Raw genomic sequence first — 17,162 nt, 5'->3', positions numbered from 1 at the left:
ATGAAATATCACTAAACACCCACCCAGAATGACTAAAAATTTTTTTTAAATGTGTTCTAAAGATAAATATTGGTGATGCTATAAAGCAGAGGTCAGCAAACTATAGCCATGGGCCAGCCACCTGTTTCTATAAATAGTTTTATTAGAACACATCCATGCTCATTCATTTACATTTTATGGCTGCTTTCATAGTGCAACAGCAGAGCTGAGTAGCTGTGACAGAGACAGTACGGCCTACGAGCCTAAAATAACTATCTAGCCTTTTTTTTCTGGCCACGCTGTGCAGCATGCGGGATCTTAGTTCCCCGACCAAGGATCAAACCTATGTCCCCTGCACTGGAAGCACAGAGTCTTAACCACTGGACTGCCAGGGAAGCCCACTATCTACCCTTTTTTTTTTTTTTTTTTTTTGCGGTACGCGGGCCTCTCACTGTTGTGGCCTCTCCCGTTGCGGAGCACAGGCTCCGGACGCGCAGGCTCAGCGGCCATGGCTCACGGGCCCAGCCACTCCGCGGCATGTGGGATCTTCCCAGACCGGGGCACGAACCCGTGTCCCCTGCATCGGCAGGCGGATTCTCAACCACTGTGCCACCAGGGAAGCCCTATCTACCCTTTTAAGAAAAAATCTGCTGGCCCCTGATGTAGAGATACTGGAATTTTCATATACTGCCGGTACAATCACTCTGGAAAACTGGAGTATCTACTAGGGTTAAACACACGCACAACATATGACCCAGCAATTCCACTCTTACAACAGAGGAACGCATACTATGCTCAGGTAAAAAATATGTACAAGGGCTTCCCTGGTGGCGCAGTGGTTGAGAGTCCGCCTGCTGATGCAGGGGACGCGGGTTTGTGCCCCAGTCCGGGAAGATCCCACATGCCCCGGAGTGGCTGGGCCTGTGAGCCACGGCCGCTGAGCCTGCGCGTCTGGAGCCTGTGCTCCGCAACGGGAGAGGCCACAACAGTGAGAGGCCCGCGTACCGCAAAAAAAAAAAAAAATTACAAGAACGTTCACAGGATCATTATTCAAAATAATAAAAAAACTGGAAACAATTCAATTGTCTATCAACAGTAGAACTAATAAATTCTGGTATATTCATAAAATGGAATAGTATACTAAAGTGAAAAACTACTGCTATAGGCAACAACATGGATGAATTTCATACACGTAATATTGAACAAAAGAATCCAGATGCAAAGGAAAATATGCCATATGATTCTTTAAAGTTCAAAAATGGGCACTAATAAACCCTTCCACAGATATCTATGTGCAAGAACTGCCCAAGCTATGGTTGCCAGGGGCTGAGGGGAGCGGGAAATGGGGAGTTGCTGCTTAATGGGTAGAGTTTCACTTCTGCAAGATGAAAAAAGTTATGGAGATGGTTGGTGGTGATGGCTGCACAACAATGTGAACGTACTTAATGACACTAAGTTGCACACTAAAAAATGGTTAAAAACAAAACTGCCCAATACAGAGTCTGCTCTGAGGCCAAAGCTCTTGTGAGGCAGCTAGGATGTGATGAGCAAAAATGTCTGGGGATAGTAGTTCCATCCCCAGCTCATAGAAACAATGCCCTGCGTAGCCCCTGCCACATCTGCAATGGAAAAAAAGACCAGAGTGGGCCTTGCTGAGTTGCTCAGCAGAGCCAAGGTCTCCCAATGGCTTTGCTACTCCTTGACATGAGAAGTCTTCCTAGAAGAGTGCCTAGTGACCCACATATAACTAGTGGTCTCTCCTCTCTCTCCTCAGCTAGCGTTATAATCCCAAGGCTAAGGCAAGGCTCCTCTCCAGTACAGCAGACAAGGCCAAGATTCTTACCCAGGATTCCCGAATTAACAAAATGTACCAAGCTGAAATACTCAAGGAGATCATTCTGGATGGGAGTCCCGGAGATGAGGACCCGTCGGCTGGTGTTCAAGCTGTCCAGGGCCTGGTAAGTCTGATTCTCAGAGTTCTTGAGCCTGTGTCCCTGCAAAGAAATTAATTCTCACTTAGGCATGGGCACAATGTGGCCTCCCTAACAGTAGCAAAATCTTGTATAGACAGGCAAAGAGGAATCATGAGCATTACAGGTCCTGAGGCCTTGGGAACTGGGCAGGGGGCAGCAAAAGCGAGAGTTTACCCACTCTCTTGGGGAGAAATGCCAGGCTCAAGAGACAGACCTTCAGCTTCTAGACCAATGCTATATCCATAAAGCATGGATTCTCTATTTCTTCCCCTCCTCTTCCCTGCCCCAACCTCCAGAGCCATGGCAGCCTGCCTATCCTCTTCAGAGATCATTCAGACATGTTAGAGACCCGTGCTTTCAGGGAATCCTCCCTCTGTACTAGCCCAACCATCCCATAACCTCCTGAGCCAGATGCCTTCTGTATTAGTCTCCAAGCTATCAGTGCTAAGGGGACTTGGTCCAGGCTCGTCTTCTCCTCTTTGCACAGAATCCAGCCAGCTCAGATATCTAAAGAGCGAGCCTCTCTTTGCATCTCTTCCCCAATCCCTGTATCACCCACCCCAATACATACCTGTTACTTCTCTTTTAAGCCTTTTTCAACAAAATGGTAAAGGACCCTATCAACTTTCCTCTCTCCCCAAAAATCACACGGGCAAGGTCAGGCCTGTGCCTTTTCTACCCCCAGTCCCTTTCAGCCCCACACTGGGCAGGGCACACAAAACACAACCACCAGTGAAAGAATGAACAAATAAGCCAGCCTTTCACAGGGCAATTAAACACAGACTCTCTACTGACTCTCCCATCTGTGGGATCAAGCCCAAGCTCGTTAGCTTAGTACTTCTCAATAAGGACCCAGCTGACTTCTGTGACACTCTCCACAGCTTGTCACAGTCCAGGAAACTATAACTCACCACTCCTAATGCTGGATTTCCTTAGGTCTCATTGCCCATGCCATTCCTCTGCCCACAATTCTCTTCCACAGGCAAATTCCTCAAATGTCACCTCCTATGCAAAACCTTCCTCAATGACCCCAGGCTGTTGGGGTCTCTCACCTCTGGCTCTTATGGCACTCTGTACATAACAGCTGTGCACTGAATCCTTTTAATGTGCCAGGCACTATACTAAGCACTTTACCTATATTCTCTTCTATAATCCAGATAACGATCAGAAGAGAGGAAATTACAATACCCTTTTAGAGAAAATGAGGTTCAGAGAGGTGAACAGTTATCCAAAATCATGCTGGTATCAAGTAGCAGAACTGAGATTTGAACTCAGGTGTGTGAGATTCTGAAGTCCGGGCACTATACTACTCTGCCTCTCATCTACTGCTATATACACTAATCACATTCGATTGTACTTTATCTCCTCACCAAGGCAGGAACTTTTAAAAGCAGAGACCACGTCAGATTTGCCTTTGTAACAGTTCACGGGACAGAGCCCCACACAGAACACTGCTCAGTGAATGCTTGCTGAAGAATGAATGAATAAGCAACATTGCTACTGAAGAATTAGACAGACACCCATAGAATTTTAATTTAAAAAAAAAGACTGTATGTTGTATACCTAAAATGAAAACATTGTATACCAATTATATGTTTAAAAAAAATTTTAAAGACATCCTAAACAAAGAAAATAAACTTAAAAGTGACTGGAGGATCCAAGCAACAGCCCTGAAACAAAAGGCTGAGACTTCTGAGCTGAAGAGGGAAATAAGATTTGAAACTTGTGAAGATATTACCCAAAAGGCCCTGGGGAAATGGGCATCCATTGGATCCCTCTAAACTGAAGCTCCCTGACGGCTGGCAATCATGAGATCCCCAGGGCCTGACACATAACAGGTACTTAATATTAATAACTCAATTAATGAACTGAACTGATGCACTACCCCTGTGGGTCTCTGTGAAAGGGAAAGCCAACCCCAGCTCCTGTGGGACCTTCCTGGCTCCAGACCCGGCTCCTGCCACCATCGGCCACGGATTTAAAACCCAAATGCTGGCATCTCAGCAAATCAGATATTTGGCCGGATGAAAAGTCAGAGTTCTTATTTATAAGCTGCTGCTGAACTTCTGTTCTGGCAGAATTCTCAGCTTATCCTTTTAAAAGCAAAAAATGATACCAAGATTAAATACCACCACTTGTCTCTTTGAAACATGAGCCCCATGAGTAGATTCTTGTTTTTAATGCATTTCCCAGCATCTGACTTGCTTTGTGTTATAGCACTTGTAAAGGAACATACATGGGTCCTGATGAGGCATACAGGGACAGTCCTTCCATAACCAAGCCAAGCTTCTCCCTACACCAAGCTTTGGTTACAACCAAGGCATTAAGAGAGAAGAAAGAGCCAGGACTTAAAATCTCAGACCTGGATTCAAGTCCCAGCCCTTCTCTGAGCTTCAGTCTCCTCAGCTCCAAAACTAAGATGATGATGATGATGATGTCAATCCCTCCCCTGTTCATACACCTTACAAAATGCTTCCCTATATCCTCTTTCTTGATCTGTATCATGTCCCTTTCAGGTAGACCATGTGCTATCTACTCTATAGTCTCAGAGCAGTCTCATCTGCAGTCATGCTTACAAGTGGCAAAGCTAACACTGATCCCAAGTGTTCTGACTTGCCCTGTCTAACTCAGATTACAATGTGGATCAAGATTTTGAACAGTTATTATGCTATTATTATGTTATTATTTCTGTGTTCCTGAGAAAAGCATCAGTTGGGAACATGAAAGCCTGGGGCAGAACCTTCTCTTTCCCAGATCCAAACAGGACAAACTTCTAGAGTAGGCTGACTATCTTTCAGGACTTTGGCTTCCTCAGGTCTCTGACAATTAACACACTGCTGACAAATAAAAGGTAGAAAAAAAAGAAAAAAAACATAAATAAATAAAAGGTAGAAGAGCAGAAGGGAGGGCCAGGACCCTGCAGTGTGGCAAGAGGCAGCCTGGTCCCTCATGCCAGTCAGCTCAGAAAACAGGAGAGAATGAGGAAAAAAGGAAACACTATAGAGCAGAAGAAAATCTAGATGCCCCCCAGTCCTCAAGGGCTCAACAGCCTGCCCTGCCTTCCCTTCCCTTCCCCAATGCCCTGGCCTCTAGTCCAGGCTCCTGGCACAGTCCCCCTCCATGGTGATGAAGCAAATGCCAGGGTCCTGGACAGTGGCCACGTGCATACCCCATCTCAATCTGCTAAATCTCTTACTCCTACCAGGGAATGGCCCATCAGGGTATCGGAAGTTGGCAGACATGCCAGACTCTTCATAAGGACAAAAGCTCAACTGGGAAACAGCTCACTACTAGCAAGCATGGTACCCCAAAGTAAGCTTTTCTTCTCTGTCCTCTCCCCAAACCCTCAGATACAGGGTAATCTATAGTCCCCAGAGCACAGTCAAGCCTGCCAATCAGTTGACAGATGGGGCCAAGTCTTTCAGCCACCTCTCCACTAAAGCCCCAGGGGTGTGCAAAGTGACCTTACTTTCCCCAAGATGTAAACAATGGCAGCAGGCTCAGGGTAGCCAAGCCCCCTAAAGACGTGGGAAATTCTTTATACTGGGAAGCTCCCAGCCACCCTCACTCCTTTCCAAGTAGTTGCATCCCTACCACCTTTCATGTACAGTGCTGGAAAAGGCCAGAGAGTAACAACTGCCGTATTTTCCTTAGTCCCAGAGAGTCAACACAGACTCACAAGGTGTATGGACTATCCACACTGGACTTTCCTATCTCCGTGCTTCTGTTCACGAGTCCTCTCAGCCTAGAATAAAAACCAAAGCTGAGGGGACTGACTTGGTGGTCCAGCGGTAAAGAATCCGCCTTCCAATGCAGGGGACGTACGTTGGATTCTTGGTCGGGGAACTAGGTTCCCAAAAGCCGCAGGGCAGATAGGCCCGCACACCACAACTACTGAGCTCATGCACCTCAATTAGAGCCTGCGTGCCACAAACTACAACGCCCACACACTATGGAACCTGCATGCCACAACCAGAAGAGAGAAAACCCGCACGCCACAATTAGAGAGAAGCCCACACGCCACAATGAAAGATCCCACATGCCTCAACGAAGACCCTGCGTGCTGCAACCAAGACCCGACGCAGCCAAAAAACAAAATTAATTAAATAAATAAATAAGTACATACGTACATAAAAAATAAATTAAGGGACTTCCCTGGTGGCGCAGTGGTTAAGTATCTGCCTGCTGATGCAGGGGGCACAGGTTCGAGCCCTGGTCCAGGAAGATCCCATGTGCCATGGAGCAACTAAGCCCATGAGCCACAACTACTGAGCCTGTGCTCTAGAGCCCGTGAGCCACAACTACTGAGCCCGTGTGCTGCAGCTACTGAAGCCCGCGTGCCTAGAGCCTGTGCTGAACAAGAGAAGCCACCGCAAGGAGAAGCCTGCGCACCACAACGAAGAGTAGCCCCCACTCACCACAGCTAGAGAAAGCCCACACACAGCAACGAAGACCCTACGCAGCCAATAAATGAATGAATGAATGATATAAATAAATAAATAAAAGGCCCTGCATTAGATAGATAGATAGATAGACAGACAGACAGATAAGGGACTTCCCTGGTGGTCCAGTGGTTAAGACTCTGCGCTTCCACTACAGTGGGCATGGGTTCAGTCCCTGGTCGGGCAACTAGATCCCACATGCCATGTGGCGCATCCAAAAAATAAAAATAAAACAGAATTTAAAATAATTATTATTATTATTATTTTTTTTTTGCTGTACGCGGGCCTCTCACCGCCGTGGCCTCTCCCGTTGCGGAGCACAGGCTCCGGACGCACAGGCTCAGCGGCCATGGCTCACGGGCCCAGCCGCTCCGCGGCATATGGGATCCTCCCAGACCGGGGCACGAACCCGTATCCCCTGCATCGGCAGGCGGACTCTCAACCACTGCGCCACCAGGGAGGCCCTAAAATAATTATTTTTAAAGGTGAATTATTAAAAAAAAAAACCAGCAACAACAAAAAACAAAACAAAAACAAAATATCACCCAGAGCTGACATGTACCAAGGTCTTATGACATACCAGGCACTGTGATAAAAGCTTTCTTTCATTTAATCCTCACAATAATCCCATAAGGCAGATATTATCACCCCATTTTATTGACACAGAAAAAGAGGCTTGGGTGGTTAAGTAACTTACCACTTACTCTGATAAGTGGCAAGCCAGGATTTGAACAAAGATCTCTCTGATCCTAGAACCTGTTCCCCTAAACACTGTACCATGTCTCTCCACCCATCCAAATCCCTCCCACCCTTCAAAGTCCTTTGGTCTAGGAAAACTGTCTAGAGGCAACAAAATCAATCAGCCCACAGCACCTCACTCTCCTTGGCATTCCAAGCCCTGCTTAACCCCTCTTTCAGCAAATTGGTACCATGGGCTCTCCCTCCCATTTGCCCCCTCCAAGGCAGTATGTTCTGTCCTCTGCATCCCCCAGTAACCGGCACAGCTCTTGGATGGCAGTTCTCAGTGAGAAGACTTTGACAGACTTTCTCCTACCACCCAGACAGCTGAGCGTCAAGTACCTCATCACATATGACCAGTCCAACACTCCCTCTCCGGAGGACTCTGACATGAAGGCGGAAAGTCTCATAGGAAATGATGAGGATGGGAGAAGGCACTCTGGCTCCACGCTGGTTCATAAATCCTTCTACGACAAAAAAGGTGTCAAGGGAACAAATCTGAGAATATCAAAGAAAAAACCAGTTTGACGATTCTTTAATTTAGCCTGGAAATAACTATTTCAGCTCTTTCCACAGGAATTCTACTTTCTGCCACCCCCTCCCTGCCCTCAACCCTGGCCATCAGTGAGGATACACTTAAGACAGGAGCAGGTTGTATGGAGGAGTGCGGCCATGTTTGTTAAGGCTCCTACCCAGCTTTTGGTCTATCTCGTCCTTAGAGCCTCCGTCAATGGCTAGAGGTTGGATCCTCCCTCCAAGCCATTTCCCAACTTCATTGTACCAGTTCTTCACTAGGCTGGAGGGCGACACCACCACTGCCTTGTCAATTTCTGGCTTGCACTCTGGACTCTGGCGCAAAAGCGTCCACATCAATGTGATGCACTGCAGCGTCTTGCCCAGGCCCATCTCATCAGCCATGATGCAGCCATGGCTACCAGGGATGCGCCGACTGGTGACACACTCCCACAGGAACTTCACTCCCTGGGGAATAACAGCACTCAGCCCACTTTGGCATCCACACTGCTGCTGCCCCAGGGATGAGAGCCCCTTAGGTGCAGCCCCTACCCTAGCCCAAACTCACCCCCCCATCCCCATTTACCTCTCTCTGATGAGGCCTCAAGACCTTACTGAGAATAGGATCAACGACCACATGGACAGGGAGTTTTTCCCTGAGAAAACACAACAAAGAAAACACAGAGCTCAGCCACGGGCAAGGGCACACCCTCAGAAAGTTGTGTCCTGTTGATTCAGAGGCAGCTGCCTAAGAGAGGACCTCCTTGGCCTGGTGCAATCAAACCATAGCAAATTCCTCTCCAGGATGAGAAAGTTAGGAGATGGAGATGGGTTCCCTATGTCATCACCTTAACCCTCCCTGTGCCCCTGAGTGAGCCTGGTAGGAATGGATGAGGAAACCCCACTAACTGGACATGTCCACATGTTCTTCCCCAGGCACTCTCCTTCCCCACCTACTCACTCTGGATGGTACAGTAGTCATGACAGCACTCTGAAAACATATGCAGGTCCCCAGGTGAAGTCACACCAAAATGCTCTCTGCCCTCCAGGTTTGTGCACTTAGAGGACCAGAACTGCTCAAGAAATACCAGTGCACATACTTGTCAAGCTTCAGCTGGTCGTGGGCGCTCAGCAAGGGAGGCTCGTACAGAACCAAGGCACCTTCTTCCAGAGGGTCATGGAGGGCCCGGCGGACCCCAGCCCTTTTGAGGCCCAATGCCCGAGAGCCCAGAGGACCTAGAAACCAACAATTTGTCACCTAAGCCTCTAAGTTGAGGAGCTCCAGCAGGCCCAGCTCAAATGCCTATCCTTCACATAAACTTTCCTAAGCTTCCATATGACCCCCTCTCCCAAAAAGCTCTCCAAAAGCAGTTTGGGCACCTCTGCCTGACCATTACCCCAGTCTGCCTCAGATCAGAGTCTTCCCCATATGACTTCTCCCAATCAACTACAAACTTCTCGGGGGCCAGGTCTCGTTCATCTTAGATCAAATAAATCCTGGAAAGGTCTGAAACCCTAAAGGGGCCTTTCAAGACTGAGAGGTCTTGAGAATTCGCCTCCTCCCTCCCAGCCCCCAGTTTTAGCACAATTCTATGCCCTACATAAGGCAGAGGGAAACCCTATAGAACCTAGGCCTCTGACAGAGCCAACCTCATAAAGGAAATGCTACTGAACTCACTTGCACTGAATGCAGCCTGGGTCCATCAGCCACCCTGGCCCACCAGGAGCTTCCTGAACACTGACATATCCCCACCAAGAAGATGAGGGGCAGTCAGTCTTGGTAGCCTTTGCCAAAGCTGTCAAACACAGACTTCATGCAGGCCCCGGGAAGGTCACCCCATACATAGTCACCACTGGACTGGCATCTTTAATTCCAAGGTAAGCTGTACTTACAAAAGCAGAGGTTTTAATCTATTCAGGCATACTCACACGTGACTAATTTAAGAAATAGAAGTCTCCATTTTTACCTTGATAATTTGGAATGGGGATTTTGAAAGGCTTTGACAAAATGCTTCGAATAAACGCTTCCTAAAAAGAGAAGAAACAGGGATTCAGGACTGATTGGAGATGTTATGGGATAATATTTTTACAAATGCAGTCTAAAATGCCTGCTTAAGCGTCGTAATACATTCAGAGCATTGTATTTTGATTACGTTTCATTCAGATGCATCTAGAACAGGAGATGTGCTCCATATTAGATTATTAGGTTTTGTACAATGGCTTTTACCTTTGAGGCTTTGCATAAGGTTCCACAAATCCCCAGGGACAAGAGAGTGCCAAAGCAAATACCTAGCCTTGGTCAACCATAAGGCTCAGAGCCTTTAGCTCATGAAAGGACACCTAACTATTCCCTAGGCTGCAGCGCCTTAAGAAGAAAGCACCACAAACTCACCCAATCCCAGTACTAACAGAACTCCAATGTCTGGATTCAACCACTGTCCTACAGGGTTACATCTTTCCAAGCATAGCGCACATTTCCTTTTTTGTCATATCAGTTCTGCCTACTGCATCCAATTCCCATATCAACTCTCATATCAGCCTCCTTGGGAACTAAACAGCCCTTCAAAGAGTAGTGGTAGCAGGAGTAAAAGGAGCGGTAGTATTAGTAAAATAACGTTGACAACAACAGCAAAAGTGACAACAATAATGATGATTAACAGTGTATGCCAGATGTGATGCTAAGCCCTCGCATTCATGTTACCATTTAATTCTCATTAACAGTCCTATGAGGTCCATATATTACTGGCATCCCCATTTTACAGATGAGCAAATTGAGGCTGAGTGGTTTCCCAAGTCACACAGCCATGACATTTGCAGGACTTTCCTGATTCCAGGCCCTTACTTGTAACCACTGGGCAATATGGCTTCCCAATCCAACCTGTTTGAGTATAGCCATGTGGATCAGCCCAGAGTCAGCAGCTTCCTGCCATGGGAAGGCACGAGAGGAAAAAACATGAGAAAGAGGACATGAGAGAGAGGGGAAGCCAATCACCAAGAAAAAGCAAGGGACAAGGGTGACAGGAAGTCTCTGTGCCATCACTTCGGCCTGGAATCAGCATTGGGCTACAGGGCTGGGGCAGTAGGCAGGGGAGTCCACAGTGCCAGCTCCTGAGCTAACTGAAAAAACTCCCATCAAAGTTCTATCTATATGCACCTGAGCCCTCGGGGAATTACAATAGACTGTAAACCTCAACAAAATAAGAGCTAGAACCCAAGAGAGCAAGGCGAAAACAAGAGCAGAAACCCTAAAGGTAGTCTTAGTGGAATACATTAGTGGAAAAAGAAGTAATGAAAAATACTCCCTTCTAGTAATAAGGTATTTTAATAGGGGAAAAAAGCAAGCCTGTCTTGCCCTGAAATTCTTACCTTTTTAATTCTGACTCACTTCTATACAGATTATAAATTAAATTCTAGAAACTCAATGTATTTTAAATAGGAAAAATGTAATGAATATATTTGGCAATCTATTGGAACATAGAAAAGGAACGTGGAGAACTGAACTTCATCACCACACTAAATAACACGACAAGCCCAGGGCTGGAGAAAGGCCCAAATTCTTTATTTGCGTATTTCTTTTTGAATAAAATCTTTTGACTATGTTTAATTACCATAGCAATGATGAGAAACTCATATATAGAACATGCTAACAAAAAGCTACCTTTAAGTCAAAGGAGAGGAAAAGGAAGGAAATGGACTCTAATTTCTTTCCTAACTTGGCGTCAATTCTGCTTTTAATTCTGAAACTGTTATTTTCAAGACTGTCAATATAAGAGGCTAGTATTGAAGCTCTAAGTAGCCAAGAATTTATGCTCCAAATTTAAAAAGACTTTCAGTAAAACCCAGGAGCCACAAGTTCTGCAGGTAGAAGTGCAGGCTTGTGCAACTACTGTGGAAGAAGGTGAGGACCCATGGCCAAAAACATCTGAGGGCAGAGCCTGCAAGACTTGCAATGGCCAGCCTCCAGGAATCTGGTCTGGTAGTACTCACTAGACTCTGACAGAGGCAGAGGAGAAAGCATACTCTCACTTTACTTAGTTACTGAAAATTCATACCACCCTTTCCTTCTGATGATAGAAGAGGAAGAACATCCCTCCTCCCCAAGGTCAAAGCTTCCCTCTTCCACAGAGAGTCACTCTATCAGGTCTGCCTGATCTCTCCTGTTGTCTCATCTTCTCCCGCTCCACTAGCTCTTTCTCACCAGCATTTAAAACATGCTTAACTCTCTCCTATCTCAAAAACAAAATGTCCTTGGACTTCTTATCTCCTCCCCTTCAAACTTCTAGAAAGAGTACTCTGTCTCCCCTTCCTTATCTCTCACTCCTCCTATCTATCTTCTGCCCCTTCCACTCTTCTGAAGTGATTCTGGCCAAGGTCACCAATGGCCTACAAGACCTTAACTCCAAGGGATATGTTTCTACCCTATCTTACCAGTCAAAGCTGGCCACTCCTTCCTCTCAAATATTCTCTGCTTTTGACTTCCATGACACCACTCTCCCACTATTTTGCCTTTCTGGGACCTCATGCGCAGTGCCCTAGTGCGCTCTTCTTCCTCTGCCCGATCCCTTTAAAAGTCAGTGTTCCTCAGGGCTCAGTCCTAAGCTCTTCTGACTGTACATTCACATGGACACTCCAATACACTTTGCAGGTGTCAAACAAACTCTATGCCAATCACCCCAAATCTATTTCCAGTCCATAACTCCCTCCTACATACCACACCCACATCTGCAAACCCAGACATCCTACAGGACTTAAAACTGATTGTGTCTAAGGCTAAAGTCTTCATCTCCAGAGCTGCACTGACTTTTGTGGTCCTGAAGCATTTCTGCCTTTGGAGACCCTTCCTCCACAGCTTTCAAACAGGCTGTTCCCTCTATCTAGAACACTTCCTGTTCTCTTCACCTGGCAAACTCCTCGCATCCTTCAGAACTCAACCTAATCAGCATGTCCCTCAGATTCGGGTCTCCACTAGCCTCCAGACTGTTAGGCGCCCTGTTTTCATACTCCCACCACATCCGCACTTATGTCATATAGTTCTATAGGACAACAAAATGAATCCGGAATGAAAACAGTCCCGGAGGACTACACACCACTTCTTAAAGCTCAAGAAAACGATTAAACAATGTATTACTTAGTGAATTATATATATATGGTAAAACTATCACAAAAAGCAACGGATGATGAATATAATTCAGGATAGTGGCTACCTCTGGGAATGAGAAAAGGGATTATGAATTTGATGATGTTCTAGTCCCGGATGGTGGGTTCACAGGTGTTTATTTTGTTTTATATTTTATATACATTATACATATGCTTTTGTATTTATCAAACACTATGTAAAAATGTTTTTAAGCATTTGCTGAATGCACAAATAACTAACCTCCACTACACGTTCCCATCAACATACTCCCATTTTTCCTTCAAAATGTCCCTGTTGGGCTTCCCTGGTGGCGCAGTGGTTGAGAGTCCGCCTGCCGATGCAGGGGACATGGGTTCATGCCCCGGTCCGGGAAGATCCCACATGCCGCGGAGCGGCTGGGCCCGTGAGCCATGGCCGCTGAGCCTGCACGTCCAGAGCCTGTGCTCCGCAGCGGGAGAGGCCACAACAGTGAGAGGCCCGCGTACCGCAAAAAAAAAAAAAAAAAAAAAAGTCCCTATAAAGGAAAAACACGATCCTGTGTCTCCTCTACTCTCAATACTACACTTCTGACACCAGATGTGTGGGTTTTCCATACATGAAGCAAATCTTCGGCTCCGCGTGGGTGCCCTACAACCTAATTCCAACACTATCTTCCAGGAGAAAGCATCAGATCCTAAAAGGGTTCAGTCCCACGTGACTGCCTTCCCCACTGCTTCAGATGCAAATCTCAAGTCCAGGTGGTTACCTGTGCTTCTGACCACAAGCTATAAATCAAGTGTTCCCACAACCCCCTCCTTGGGTTCGAGTAATTCGCTAGGTGGCTCACAGAACTCAGATAGTTTACTTACTAGATTACTGATTTATCACAAAGGATATTAAAAGATATGAATGAATAGCCAGATGAAGAGACACACAGAGGGAGGTCTGGAAGGGTGGTGAGCACAGGAGCTTCTGTGCTAGGGGAGTTTTGGGTGTGCCCCTTCCGACTTCCAGCTCACCAAATCACCAACCAGGAAGTTCTTCAAACCCTCCCATACCTTTTGGGTTTGTAAAGAGTAGGACTGATTAAACATTGGCCATTGGTGGTTTGGTTCCCCTGGCAACCAGCCCCAAAGTTAAATGCTTTACAAAGTCATCTCATTAGCAAATTCAGGTGTGGCTGAAAGGGGTTTGTTAGGAATAACAGAAGACACTTTTATCACTCTTATCACATTCCAAGGGTTTTTGGAGCTCAGTGTCACTCTGTCCCTCAGAGAGTTTGGAGGAAAAAGCTTTGGATGGAGCTAGGCAGATCTGACAACTCTGTAACTTTGAGCAAATTACTTAACTTCTGAGACTCAGCTTCCTCATCTTAAAAAATGAGAGTTACATGAAATAATGCACAGAACCTGCCACTTGATGATTTTACCTTTGATTTTACTAGAGGATACACGTGAAAGCTGTAGGACTCTAGTACTTCTTAGAAGCCATATGCAGAGTCAGAGACAGTTCTCTGACAGGTTCCAACACCCTGCCATAGCCTTCACTCTCCTGCACCCTCTTGTCCTCAGCAATCTGAGCCACCTGAGATCTGGTGCCCAAGTAGCTATAAACAAGGGGAATTCCAAGTCAGGCACACAGTCTCTAAGGAAAGAGGTCAGGCCTTTTCCAGGCCCCAGGAGCTGTGGGCAGGCCCAAAGCCCCCACTGAAGCATCTGCTGGCTACTGTGTGAGGACCGAGGGAGCCTCCCTAGACAAAACAGGGCACACACAGACATTGGCAGGTTGCAGTTAGGGCTTACATGTTGACTGCTGTCCAGACACGGTGGTCGATTCGTTAGTTGAGTCAAAGGTTTCCGAAAAGGAGACAGGAAACACTCCTGGCTCTGGGTCTCACTGCTGGATTTCCGTTTCTTAGGAGTCTAGGAGACAGAATTGGGGAAGGTAAAGTCTGGAAGATAGAGTACACCACAATGGCAACTAACATTTAAAATGCTTATTAAGTGCCAGGCACTGTGCTAAACTCTTCACACGTACAATATTATCGTGTATCATCTTCACAGTAATCCTAAAATACACGTTTATATCCTGATTTAACAGGTGAGAAAACTGGAGCTTAATGAGGTTAAAGAACTTGCCTAATCTGAGGGGCACTAGAAGAGGTAAATGAAGTGGGCCTGTGAAGGGCAAGTCCATCAGTAGCACAGAGTCATGCTGCCCGCAAATCTTCACTCTAAAAGCCCCAAGGAATACTGAGTGACCCTTTGCTTCCCTCCCTGAGTTTACCAATGGAGGCTAAGAGTTCAGCTGCTCCCAACTCCCAGGCCTCTGAGACCACTCTCAACCAGCCACACCATAGCAGTGAGAACACCAGCACTGAAAGCATTTTCTGGAGCAACCAGTAGCAGACAGTACCAAATACTGCCCCAGGTTCAAGTCTGAGACCCATGTGAGTGGCAAGGGGCAGGCAATGTGTCTCCCTCACACGTAGAGGAGCCGCCTGCACACCAGCAGTACGACTACAGAGTAAGCCCCACTGAGCCACCAGGCAAGAACCCACTTGCACCAGGTTGCCAAGGTATTTGAAGCTATAAGGCATACCTGAAACAGAAACACCAGGCCACTTCCGCTCTCTCTACAGGCTTTTACTCACTCACTAACCCCGCCCAAAACTGCCTTTGAGAAGTTCCTTACCTAATCTCTTCCTCCAAAGCTCCAGTGGCCAAACACTGCTTCTTGAATTGCTCTCTGAAGTACATACTACATCTTCCTACTGATTTTGGTTACATAGGTCCTGCATAGTGCCCTTGAGTATTTGCAGGGACTGGAGGGGCATTACCCCTCCAATCTAGGCCCAAGGGAACTCAGACTCTAAGGTAGGCCCAGTACACTCTACTGTTCTGTGACATTGGGCAGGTGACAAAGAGCAAAAGAGCGGGCTGCTAGTTGCTGTTGGGGACCCCCCTTTCTTTTTCCAAGGGAGCCAAAGGGCCCAACTCAATCAGCTCTTTGCTTTAGAATGCCCCTTCCTAACCAGGAAAATTGAGGCATATTAGCTTCTAATAAGCACCTTGAGAACAAAGATTTTATTTATGTGGTTCAATGCCTGACACATAGTCAGGCATTGAGGTTTACTGTAAGAGGCTTCTAGAGGTGACGGGGTTCACTCCATGTAACCCCAGAAAACAGGTTTAGGGTTCCTTTCTGCCTCAACAGCCTGCACCCCCACCTTCCCTATCCCCTTGAGGGCAGAGGACTCACCACTGCTCCAGGCCGCCAGTCTTCCTCATCACTGGGTCCGCCTTCCGGTTTTCTCTTGGCCAGCTGACTGGGAGCTAAGCTCCTCCTCTGTAAGGAGAGGACGGAAGGTGAGCCCATTAGACACCGCCATAGGGCTAGCCACAGCCTCCCCTAGGCCCATATTTACCATTCTGGGCCAGGAACTTAAAATGTCAAGTACCCATCAGCCAAAGGTCAAAGGCACCCAACAGCTGAGAACGCAGAAGCCTGGTAAAGAGCAGGCTGCTACATTACTGAGAGCATGGGCTAATTAAAGAGGGAGCATGGATGGAGGGAATACAGCCAGGGGCTGAGGTTTGGGCCCAAACTGTGAAAGTGTCGGTCTCCAGTTAGCCGAGGCAGCCGAGGCGGAAGAGAAGGCCAAAAAGGAAATACCCAAGCAGAAATGAGTAGAGGTCTGGGATGGGGCAAAGAGGCAAGGTAGACTGCCAGACTGAGCAGAGTGGAGTCGAGATAATGTTCCCAGGTGGACGTGAAGGCAGGGGGTAGCTGCGGGGGGGAAAGGGTAATCACAGGCCAGGCGAGAGGTTACGGTGAAGATTCGAGGCCTGGGGAGGGCGAGTCCGGAGGAGTGCGGATGCCGGACTGAGGGAGGCCGAGCAGGGGGTCCAGGCAGGACAAGTAGAAGATCCGGCCTTGGGAGGGTAATCCCAGGCGAGGCTGGAAAGAGCGGCAAGGCTGAACCTCAGCCCAAGCACACCCCCTCAACCTTCCTCTTCCCAAAGCGCGCGTTAACAGCCGCCAGGACTCCCGGGACCCGCCAGGCCCGGTCAATCGAACCTCCCGCGGTGCCGCCACCGCACCATCCATTGGCTGCGTTCGATGACTTCGGCGCTCGCGACCCAAGGACGGGGGCAGGCCTATCGCTGTGGTCGCTGAGAGTCCTGAACTCTGGAGCTGGGTAGGCTAAATGGACGAGCGAGGAGGAGGGACTTAAGAGGTAGGGCGGGGCCTGCAGTGGCGGGAGCCGTTGGGCGAAGTGGGCGGGGCGAGCGCGACCACCGGGTTTTTGCACCCGCGGGCTGGACTACGGCTCCGGTCCACTGCCGTTTGCGGGAGGCCGGTGAGCTTCCCAGACGGCAGCTGAAGTGACAGTTTGCC

The 17,162-nt window shown here is 47.6% G+C and overlaps 1 protein-coding gene across 5 annotated transcripts in view; it reads right to left on the bottom strand.

Annotated features, from left to right (window-relative positions):
• The window catches only part of RAD54L (RAD54 like), a 32,088-nt gene extending 15,136 nt beyond the window's left edge, over positions 1-16,952 (bottom strand). For 2 of the 5 annotated variants that reach the window (XM_082611926.1, XM_082611925.1), the window contains exons 1-9: positions 16,842-16,952; positions 16,023-16,109; positions 14,564-14,683; positions 9,613-9,673; positions 8,746-8,881; positions 8,232-8,301; positions 7,825-8,113; positions 7,475-7,599; positions 1,823-1,973 (exon numbers count right to left, since the gene is read on the bottom strand). In XM_082611926.1, the coding sequence (XP_082468052.1) occupies positions 1,823-1,973; positions 7,475-7,599; positions 7,825-8,113; positions 8,232-8,301; positions 8,746-8,881; positions 9,613-9,673; positions 14,564-14,683; positions 16,023-16,109; positions 16,842-16,871 (1,069 nt within the window). In that variant the 5' untranslated portion in view covers positions 16,872-16,952. The other 3 variants (XM_082611927.1, XM_082611928.1, XM_082611929.1) reach the window with 3 other exon arrangements.
• Between the last annotated feature and the right edge of the window lie 210 nt (positions 16,953-17,162).

The sequence above is a fragment of the Mesoplodon mirus genome (assembly GCF_964341445.2).
Source record: "Mesoplodon mirus genome assembly, chromosome: 3".
NCBI classification, from domain to species: Eukaryota; Metazoa; Chordata; class Mammalia; order Artiodactyla; family Ziphiidae; genus Mesoplodon; species Mesoplodon mirus.
Note: the sequence above shows the minus strand (reverse complement) of the source record. Positions and strands in the feature narration are given on the sequence as shown.